Source organism: Pecten maximus, chromosome 3 (assembly GCF_902652985.1).
Source record: "Pecten maximus chromosome 3, xPecMax1.1, whole genome shotgun sequence".
Taxonomy (NCBI): Eukaryota; Metazoa; Mollusca; class Bivalvia; order Pectinida; family Pectinidae; genus Pecten; species Pecten maximus.
The window spans coordinates 4,055,882-4,068,040 of record NC_047017.1 but is presented as its reverse complement, the minus strand read 5'-3'; the positions used below and the strand labels follow the sequence as shown (position 1 = coordinate 4,068,040).

The 12,159-nt window shown below is 35.6% G+C and overlaps 1 protein-coding gene across 1 annotated transcript; it reads left to right on the top strand.

Annotated features, from left to right (window-relative positions):
* The first annotated feature begins 5,871 nt into the window (after nt 1-5,871).
* On the top strand, nt 5,872-10,242 carry LOC117322821. The gene is given in 4 exon segments (XM_033877765.1): nt 5,872-5,961; nt 8,502-8,581; nt 8,583-8,662; nt 9,774-10,242. Coding segments are annotated over 4 exon segments (504 nt in total). The 5' UTR covers nt 5,872-5,927; the 3' UTR covers nt 10,084-10,242.
* Nucleotides 10,243-12,159: the final 1,917 nt, after the last annotated feature.

Sequence of the window (12,159 nt, the reverse complement as noted above, 5' to 3'; positions counted from 1 at the left end):
TGATCCCAAGGCTTATTGGAGATTGATCAAAAGGCTTATGAAATCCAGTGGTACTTCACAGACCATCCCTACCCTCATTGATCCTGCGAGTGAAAATTTAGTTAATAGTGATGAAGATAAATCCAATTTGTTGAATGATTATTTTTGTAGTATAACTCGTATTGATGATAGTAACACCCCTCTTCCCGAAGTACCACCCAAAACCAATACAACTCTTAATTTTGTCAGATTAGATTATAGTGAAGTTAAAGATGTGTTAAAAACTTTGAAACTCGGCAAGTCCTCGGGTCATGATGAAATAAGTCACCATATGTTAAAGAATGTTTGTAACACTATTTGTAAACCACTTGAAATATTATTTAACATGTCACTAACTACTGGTGTTTATCCCAGGGCATGGAAACTAGCAAAAGTTATGCCTTTATTTAAGAAAGATGATAGGCATTCTCCATCTAACTATCGTCCAATCTCTCTATTATCCACTGTTGGTAAAGGTTTTGAGCGTGTTATTTTTAAACATATCGATAAACGATATAGTAAATGATATTAAACGATATAGTAAATGATATTTTTTACAGTTTCACAAAATGTATCATAAAAAAAACTCCATCATATCTATCTGAATTTATCCCATGCCGAGTGTCAGAAAGCCACAGACATAATACCAGAAATTCAAATAATTTACTTTCAATTAATTGTAGAACTCAGTATTATAAAGACTCTTTTTTTTATCCTCGTCAGTACATTTATGGAATCTATAACCTTTAGATATTCGCGAAAATCCCTCGGCCAATATAATTAAAGTTTTTTTACAAAAAGACAAAGTAATCATTCCTAAATATTTTAACATTGGAAGTAGACATCTTCAAATTTTACATACACGTTTAAGACTAAAATGTAGTAATCTAAATCAACATTTGTACATCAGAAATCTGGAAGATAGTCCATTATGTACCTGTGGATCAGTTGAAAGTACTCATCATTATTTACTCGCATGTGAAAAATACACCACGATCAGACAAAATACTTTATTACAGTTAGATATTATTCTTACTGAGAAACACTTTTATGGGGTAATGATGTTTATACAAAGCAGAAAAACGAGGAAATATGTTTTGCAGTACAAAAATTTATTCATCTAAGTAAACGCTTTAGTTAATATTTATGTTTTGTATGGTATCGTATACATTTTTGTACTTCGTACTGTAGGGTAAATTTATATATCCATGGTCATACAATATAATGGTGTCATGAATCATCTATAATCAATTCTATTTAACACATGTACTTTTACAAAATAATGTAAAATGTTACATTTGTACTTCGTACTAAAAGGTAACTCATTTATCTATAGTATAACAATATAATGGCGTCATAAATCATGTCTGTCAATTCTATTCACCACATGTATATTTATATATGTAAATTTTTATTTTGTTCTTAGTTATCAAAATTAAGGTGTCTTCGTTCCGAAGATGTATTTGCTTTTCTGTGTGATTGGGAAAGGAATTAATATAAGCTTTAAGCTTGTTTTCCCATCCCATTTGCAATTTTCTGTATATGTAATGTTATTGTGTCTTGTTGAATAAAATAATGTTTAAACTAAACATATCTATAACTATTTTCTAGAGAACTCATTGGTTTATAAATACCAGTCTGGTTTTCTACCTGGCCATTCCACCGTATATCAATTGATAGAAATTTATCATAATATTTGTTTATCGCTTGAAGAGAAAAAACATACCTGTATTGTATTTTGTGATATTTCCAAAGCCTTTGATCGTGTCTGGCATGAAGGTCTATTAGTAAAATTAAAATCATATGGAATAGGAGGTGAACTGATCGTTTGGTTAAAGGATTAGTTACATCAAAGGCAGCAAATGGTATGTATTAATGAGTCTGTCTCAAAATTGAGCTCAATTGATGCCGGGGTTCCGCAAGGTTCGATCTTAGGGCCTCTATTATTTTTGATATACATTAACGATATAGCAGATATTTTTGATTCAGCTTCTCGTCTTTTCGCTGATGACACCTCTCTTCAATGTTCCCCCTCTTCTTGTATTCAAATTCAAACTATTCTTAATAGAGATCTTGAATCTCTTAATACTTGGGCCAAAACCTGGCTGGTCACTTTTAATCCTGATAAAACCGATGTACTTTTTATCACGAATAGAAATGAAATAGATGAAATATTAGAGCTTGAATTTGACGGAAACATTTTAGACTTTACAGATAGCCATAAGCATTTGGGTGTTACTTTAAACTCTAGTGTAAAATGGGGGGATCATGTAGAAGCTATATACACTTCTGTTATGAAGAAAATATATGCTCTGAGAAAATTGAAATTTATACTTAGACGAGACGCTCTATTGAGATTTTACCTAACTTTTATTTTACCAATCTTAGAGTATGCTTGTAAATTGTGAGATGGATGTACTAATTTAGAATCTGAAAAGTTAGAAAAAGCCCACCGCGAAGCGGCAAGAATTATCACGGGTCTTCCATCATATGCAAGTGTTAACGCCTTACAATTTGAAACTGGTTTAGAAACTTTGTCTGCTAGAAGAAAGAGGAGAAAACTTCAACTTTTATATAAGATGCATAACAATCAAACTCCAGAGTATATTTCTTCTTTACTTCCCTCTACTGTTCAAGATAATGTTATGTATCAATTGAGCAATGTAAATGATTATAGAATCCCATATTGTAGATTATCGTCAACTTCCTCTTCATTCGTACCGTCTACGCTTCGTTGTTGTAACTCCCTTGAAAATCCTGTCAGATCGTCGGCTTCTCTTAGCATTTTCAAAAATTCTTTGAAACCTAGAAATCAGATTTCTCCTCCTCCTCCTCCTCCCTTTTTAGGTATCGGTGACCGCAAAATTAGCATTAGTCACACGAAGCTTAGGCACCAGTGTAGTTCTTTAAATTATGATTTATTTCGAGTGAACCTTGCGGAAACTCCGAGCTGCTCGTGTGGACATTTGTGTGAGAATGCTTATCACTTCTTCTTTGAGTGTGGCCGTTACATTATTCAAAGAAACATGCTCTTTCAGAAGTTAAATGATTTAAATTTACATGTACCCTTAGATTTAGACTTTCTGTTATATGGTAATCAAGAAATGTCTTTTAATATTAATTCTGAAGTATTCTTATGTGTTCAACATTTCATAAAGGACAGTAACAGGTTTTAAGAAGTCAATCGATTTATATTTTAAAGTAAAACGTGTATCCATTGTGTCTTAAATGAGATTGTTTATCCTTACAACTTGTTTGTTATATGCGTTATACGTTATTGAATGTATACCATTGTTGCTTGTGTTATTTTGTACATTTTTTTATAGCACGTCCATTAATTATCTCTCTCCCTCTCCCCCTCTCCCCCCCCCCTCTCTCTCTCTCTCTCTCTCTCTCTCTCTCTCTCTCTCTCTCTCTCTCTCTCTCTCTCTAAAAATATATATCTATTATTCAATACTAAATATGTATTTTATAGCATTTTGTAATTATTTATATGTCATTGTGTTAGGAGAGGGCGTTTATAAGTTGTAATAACTTGTGCCCAATCCTGTTGTAAATTTGTTACAATAAAATACGTTTAAACTCAAACTCAAAAAACGTAGCCGTAATCTGGAGATTTGTTCCCCATTTTCAGCCAAATCTTTGTTTGAAATGACTTTGTACGATTTTCTTGTCTAGACCATGCACATTCGTGCATCTACTTAAGCATTAAACTGTCTATTTAAAATTTTCGACTTCCATCGGTAGGAATGAGTTCCTATTTTTTTCTAAAATGATCCTAAGATTGTCTTGAGAAGTGTTACAGTGTATTATATTTGGAGTTGGTCCGAAAACCAAGATGGAAAGTATATGCCCTAGGTGTAAACGAGATGAAAATACTATTTTACTGTACATGCCTTCACTATTCTTAAGGTACTTAACGCAAAACGGCTGGTGTCGTAATTGTTGTTGTAGTCATATTATGGGATGCGATTAAGATGATGTGATTAGCGCTGATATCAATAATTGTTGAAGGCATTTGTCTACGAATGACATAATCAGAAACCGTTAGTGCATTTAGCAGCAACAATCGGAGAACATGGGTGTATATCCATTTATGAAATATGGAAGTTATGCATGTATTTGGTTAATGAGATTAGCAAGGAAAATATAACACATGGTCAATATCTTAAAACATAATTTGTATTTTGTCTCGGACAGAAAAACGAAATGACGAGGTTATATGTCTATACGCATTAAGGAAAAAAGGAGTGCCACACGTACTAGTTACTCATCGCTTATATATCGTTGGAGGCGACTAATGTGGAACACTTACAGAAGAGACTAAAACAGATTTCAAATCTACTCTCGTCATTACAATAGTCGGCTTCTTTATCTCCGTGTCTCTGTCTATCTTTCTTCATGCAACTTTATTTTTTCTATTGGGCGACTCCCTATAAACCGACCAAACCTAACCGGAACATGAATATTTAAAGAAGTTTGATAGATGTTCGTCATTCTGCAATCTTATCTTATATGTGTCTAATAACTGCTGCTGCTGCAGCCAGAGGAAGCAATGCAAACTTGCTGGAGTTACGCCCCTTCCTACTTGGTTAATATACACGGTTCGATCGCAAGTCAAGTAAATAGACTATATATAATGAAAATCTGTGAAAGCGGTTGTATTTCCACGTGTCCACAACTATGTTTCCAAGCCCAGGGACTTTCTGAAGGTGTTATGGGGTATGTCCTTGGGTGTATCGTCGTGACGTATTTTTTATCCATGTCACATCGCCACATCAGGGTGAACCCCGAAAACCGAGTATGAAGTTCAAATGCATAAGCATATTCTCTATTCTCTTGACATCGAATGAGATACATCATTTGAAAAAAGCTTATATTCTATTGCTTTTTTATGCCTCCGCCACCAGGGAAGGGTGTGTGTGTGTGTATGTGTGTGTGTGTGTGTGTGTGTGTGGGGGGGGGGGGGGGGGGGGGTCTGGAAGGAGGGGCATATAGTGCCAAACTACAGTTTGATATATAATCTAAGGAACTGCTGATGCAATCCGTAGGGAGGTTGTCAAGTGGCAGCGGGGGCATTTATGTCTCGCAGTTTTCTTTTTAACCCAGGGCACGGAAATGTATATTCGTCAATAACAACATCATAGGCGAGAGAAGATACAGTTCATGACGAATAATATAACACATCTGCTGCAATTTACAAATATTTAATTTGATAAATTAGTAATGAATAGGCCTATACCATTTACTGTCTTCTGGGTTAAAGTGTCAATTCAAACGCTCTTTAAATAACAATTGGATATGAAATGCTAATCTATCATCAATGATTGAGGATATTTGTCTCGAAAATTGTTACCTCTCGAACATTGTATGAAGGCACTCTTCGCCATGTTCATTTTATATCAAATGCCTTGTAGCTGTCTTCAGGAAGATTTTGAGAAGAAGGGCGAACAACAACTTCGCTAGCCACGGGTTTTCAATACAATGCTGAGTATCGTATTTATAAACACCCTTGGCTAGCGAAGTAGGATGAACCGAATATGTAGTCCAGTACTGTATATGTTTACAAGGAATAATAACTCGATCGTCTTTTGCATTATCATTCAGAGATTTGTAAAGACCTCCATGTGCTACATAATATTTTAGCATCCCTAAACTAAAATATCCTATTCATTGATTAGCTATGTGCGCTTATGTAGGCTATTGAATTTACGACGCTTGCATCCCATGTTGTGATAGTAGGGAAACCCAATCGGGAACTGTCGGCACTTTCCGTAAACTAGAAATTTCTCGTTTACGGTATGTGCTGACGGTTCCCGATTGCCTTTAAACCTTAGCGAGGACATAACAGAGACACGAGCTAATTATAAGGTCGACCTTATCGAGAGAAGTGTGTTAAGGCCCACAGCATGTCAGACAAGATATTGGTACTACAAACAGGAGGTCTGTATTTATAAAAGTCTCTCCCTACGAAATCCACTCATTTCACATGACTAGGGTAATTGACAAACCGCCACGCTTTAGACGCCTGTGCTCTACATTTTTTTTATCTTACTTGACCCGATTTTGTTTTCTGACATATGTAACTCTATCTTTTCTATCGTCATCGCCATAAACGACGACATTTATGACCACAAAGCGACGAGTTGGAAACTTCTAGATTGGTTAAATAACTATGTCAGTATTCATCGGAAGTTTTTTTTTGTTGAAAATGGAAATTCTTTCATTAAATCTACTAATGCTGGCATATCCCAAGGCTCTGTATTAGGTCATGCATAATTATTATAATTATATATAGATGATATATATGATAACCTTGAAAGTCTTTCTAAATTGTTTGGCTATGACACTTCCTTTTATATTCTGAACCATCGCTTTTGAAAATTGAAATCAAAATCAATAATGTCTTAGTTAAATTAAAAAATTGGGCAGAAAAGTGGCTGGTAAAATCCAATCAAATTCAGCAATGTACGTGTAGAATTCGTAGACAACTATAAATACCTAGGAGTTATAATATAGATTAAGAGGCAAATTGTAAATGAAGTATAGCCACAAACAACATATGTTAAAAATGTATCAAAGCATATAAGTGTAGTTCGTAAGCTAAAACTTTGAATAGACAAGCTTTAATCAAAATATGTAAGTCATACATTCTTTCACTATATGGCCGAGTGGTTAAGGTGTCCCGACACTTTAACACTAGCCCTCCACCTCTGGGTTGCGAGTTCGAAACCTACGTGGGGCAGTTGTCAGGTACTGACCGTAGGCCGGTTGTTTTTCTCCGGGTACTTCGGCTTTCCTCCACCTGACAAACCCGGCTCGTCTATATGAATATTTTTATGAAGTTTGGGATGGGAGCTCTCTCGGTGACGGACTAATTTGGGGGGAAAACATCAACTAGAATCTGCTAGAATAATTACTGGTTTACCATCATATACTAGTAGAAATTCAATATATTCTGAAAGCGGGTTAGAACCACTTGGCCATCGTCATTCTCGGAGAAACCTACAGCTTTTCTATAAAAATCACTTTCAAACTAACACCCAGCTACCAGGTATATGTATTATTTGTAACCTCCCCTTGTCGACGGAAACTCGCACGTTAACCTCCGTGATGCAAATAACTACTCTGTACTGAATTCCTGATTTTAGTAAAGCAATTCACAAATTTTCCATCTACTATTCGACTTCGGAACCAGCTAGACTTAGAGATTAGACATAGTATTTCTTACAAACTACGAAAACATTGATAGAAGCACAAATAAGAGATAAAGATATTGTAATTGTAATTGGGACAGGACATGTACTGAGAATTTCAGTAGTCCCACATTAGTCGCCTCCCATGAGAGGCACGTATGATATTCTTTACCTCTCCAGTGCATATAAACATATATACTAGGCTCGTAATTTCATCATTTCTATCCTAGATAAAATATAACATATGTTTTAAGGCATTAACCACGTGTGATATGTTCCCTGCAAATTATATTATATATCATATTATCCTAACTTGCAAAATATTTCGTGAATCAATTTACACCCTGTTCTCCTATTGTTGTGGGTATCGCTGTCAAATGAACGAGATGTTTTGTTATTACGTCATTCGTAGACAAGTGCGTTCAACAATTATTGATATCATCGCTAATCACTTTGTCTTTCAGATAGATAATTTGAGGACAGCAGCAATTACGACAGCAGAAGTTTTCCGTAAAATACCGCGAGAATAGGGAACTCCACGTGTACAGTACAAGAGTGTTTTCATCTCGGTTACATCGAGGGTATATAAGCCATATATGCTATCCATCCAACTGTCAGAACGAAAGTGTGTCCGGTAGCTTCACTATGCACCATTGTGAAAAAAATTGTTTGTTTGCTTGATTGATTTATCGACCTGTGGACATCCAGAGTCATTATGAGGGAGATTATCCTTGTAGTAGTTAGTGACTACCTCACTGAACAACATACGGGAGACCCGTCTCATGCCACCCACATCAATTAGGGCGAAGTGTCTTGCCCAAGGTCACAACCACGACAGCACAGACCGGTCCGTTTCTCAACTTCCCGAGAAACACAAACCAACACTTATAGGGTGTGTCGAACCACGCACCTCAGATCTTCACCTAAGATTACGTGACCGGCGCTCTAACCGACTGAGCTCCATTGTTTAAAAGGCGATATATTCTATTGTTATATACAACAATTATAGAACCCATCAATAGATTATGTTATGCAGCTCGTATAAAGAAAGTTCCTTGGCTCGCTTCAAGTATCGAATTGGAAATCGACACCCCTTTAAGATCATAGACACAACGAAATGTATTGATGTGAAGAATCACAGACAACTGTCGAGTTCTAGAACAACGTTACCATAATCTTCCGTCAAAAAATAACGGACATATATATCTGTGCATATTGCGACGACTGCGATATATTGTAACATAATTACGAAGTAAATGTATTGAATTGTCTCCTGTTCTTTTCTAGGTACTATAGATAAATGCTACCCCAAAACCATCCTGGGATACTCGTTCGAGATCGGCGAGCCTGCTGTCTCGCGCGTCCTGTCCACGCGCACAGTCATCAATGGCCATGGAGGTAAAAAGCGTCTGTAGGCTGGATAGCCAGGATGTCACAAATGATGATAGGTGCGTAACGGTAAAGATGGTAATTTGATTTCTCTAGATTGTAATCCTTATTTTTGAATATACCAATATTGTTTAAAGAACTGTACAATGATATACAAGATGTTGGCATCATGGAGTCATAACAAGTTGCGCTAAAATAAATAATACTGCAACGCATAACCGCCTTGTCCTTCTAGGAACCGCAAGAGATATAAGGGCCTTACATTCTTAATGGACCGAAAAAATGGGAAACAATCTGGCTGCTGTAACCTACCACTTGTTATCTCACGGGAGTGTACAAGACATCCAATCAAAATATGGTTTGTTTTGTCTGTGGGGGTTAGTGGTGGGGTACCCGTATTGATTGATTTCGATGAACACAGATTACCTTTTTGGCTGATATATCTTCCTTCTACATTTAAATATCTATTTAGACTTTTTTTTTTATTTCCCTGACTTCCCTACTGGATTTCCAGTTTCGGCTCCTAGCATCACTGAGGAGTCCTAGAAGAACGAACAAGCTGTATGATGTCTCTAGCATCACTAATCAGTCCTAGAAGAACGAACAAGCTGTATGATGTCTCTAGCATCACTAATCAGTCCTAGAAGAACGAACAAGCTGTATGATGTCACTAGTATCAATGACAAGTCCTAGAAGGACGAAACAGCTGTATGATGTCCATGATATCAGTGACGAGTCTTAGAAGGACGAAACAGCTGTATGGTGTCACTAGTATCACTGACAAGTCCTAGAAGGACGAAACAGCTGTATGATGTCCATAATATCACTGACGAGTCCTAGAAGGACGAAACAGCTGTATGGAGTCACTAGCATCACTTAAAAGTCCTAGAAGCACCAAACAGCTGTATGACGTTCCTAGCACCATTTAGAAGGGATTGAAGGAGGAAACAGATGTATGGTGTCCATATAATCACTGACGAGTCCTTGAAGGACGGAACGGCGGTCCTCGGGTTCAATGTGATATCAAAATTGTCATCTAATAACTTGTTATCATATCGGGGAGAGAAGCAGAAACATAGTATGAATTGATTTGTTAAAAATGCTTCAAAACAGATGACAGCCCTATTATCAATCATATCAAAATGATTTTTGTTTTGTTTTGTTTTGTAGGATAAAGCTTGCACGTGCTTGTCGTGAAAGTGGCGTGAAAAAGATTCTAGTAACTCACGGTACGGACACAATGTTGGACACTGCTAGAATGTTGTCGGAGGAGCAATTAGACAAAATCATTGTTATTACGGGTTCCTTCCTTCCGGAAACATTTAAGGATTCCGACGCCGACTTTAACATTGGTTTCGCCCTTGGTTGTCTACAGACGCTGACGTCAAATGGTGTTTATGTGTCCATGAACGGATATACCTTACCTTGGTCGAAATGTCTGAGGGATCCACAAACAAACATGTTTGTACCAGTACCGTGACCCATTCATTCATATATACAATGTAATATTAAATTCATTCTGAGACGAATATGGAGTTAGTACCAAAACGTGACCTCAACAGTAACCCTTGACAATGGCGTGAGAACAGAGGCCCACTTACGGATCTCATATTGACGGTTTAAGTCGGGAAATTATAAATACCTCTAAAACACAACCTTATGATCATTTCGATGAAATAAAAATAAATATGTTTTTTTTATCAGTTTGATGAATTTTAATGAACAAATAGCGTAAAGTTATCATCAGCAAAACGTGTAATGTCATGCTATGGCAAACACGGTGATATTTAACCAGGTAAAGTAATCGGCATCATTGAAGTCCTACACTTAACACGTGTGCCGTTCCTTTATGTAAAACTATGCAATGTTAGCTTGTTTTTCTGTATTAGGTACTTGTGTTTGTATCCGTATACATGGTATATACTGTCTTTGTAGATGACCCACTTTTGCTAAACGTTTCGACTCTTCCAATAAATCAATCAATCTTTTAATAAAACTACGAGAAATCTTCATGTTCGTGCGTAACTGATCTTGGCCGATTCTTTTTCTATCGATGTAAATTGCTTTTAAAGAGACTAAAACATGACTAAAAGTAAAATAACAAAACAAAAACAAACAAACAAAAAAGTCAGCCGTGTTCTTAAACATGTCTCTTCATCTTTTTTCTGTCTAGAAATTTCTTGAGAGTGAGAAAGTCTATCAGAAATAAACATACAAAAGGAATAGAGAAGAAAAGTGCTCCAGATACCCCAACAGCAATAGCGGAAGGACGGCTGTCTCTTACGCTAATCTTCTTCAGAATATTTTCTGCAAGTAAAAAAAAAAAAAAATATCTCTTAAATCTATTTGAAGCATTATTTCAACAAAGTTTACCCTTTGGACTGCTGTTGTTGGTTACACTATTTTTGTAAAAAAAAAATAAATAAATAAAATATATCAATAAAAACAATCGTGTAGATAAATTAATCAGTGTCTCAATAATCATTCCAGCTCCTTTATTGTCAATGTAATTTCACAACCAACAATCATGCAAGCCTATGAATTATTTCTGCTTCAGCTCGGGTAATATATATATATATATATATATATATATAAGAAATGACGAATTACTCTTTTCCAAATGCTAATACATGTACATCGGTAAGTAATTTGCATGTACTTCATAAGAGCATATGGAATAATTTAAGGATTTTCTTTATCAATCTTCCATACGATGGCATTCAAACACAGTTTAGAACTAATGGAATCATTCATTAGATCCTTGACGAGCGATTCCACTGTCCTATACCAAACGTACTACAATAAGACCTTTGTCCGAAACTAAATAATCCATCTCTTGAGTTGTATGTACTTATTTATTTCAGAATTATTGAAGGTACAGTAAGAACACAAACAAAAGAATTAATGATGAAAGGATATGCAAATTATTTTGTATATAAACAGACAATCTATATAATACATACACATATTTCAGATATTAGCTTATTCGAAGTGCCACAGTACATGGATCACAAAACTAACACATCACAAAATAACCAAACAAACCTCATAAAATAAAGCGGAAATCAATTCACCACAAATCATTACCAACTGACGCAAATACAAGAGTATCTATTAAAGACTCTATGTCTTCATAATCATACAATTATGACAAGATTATGAAAATATATTAAATGGTAGAATATATACCTTAAAGATGATATAATGTGAGAATCAATGTTGTAGTTTATCAAAATTTCAATTAAAGCAGGAAACTACGAGAAATCTGTAATCGGGTGCTCCACTCTTTATATGTAAATGAGCCGCCGAAAATATGTCACTTGTATGTTTTGAAGAACGACGTACTAGTGAGCAAAGCCCGCATAATCTAGAGTTGGCAGTAAATCTTCTCGGAATTTGATAAAAAAAAAACAATACTTTTCTGTTTGTCATCATGGGATGTAACTCGGCACGCGCAGGATCAATTCACGTTCTATTTTTAGATGTTTATTATATTCATTACTTATTATTTGATGACATAACTGACAAAAATCAATGGCCGATTTTGAAGTTTAGG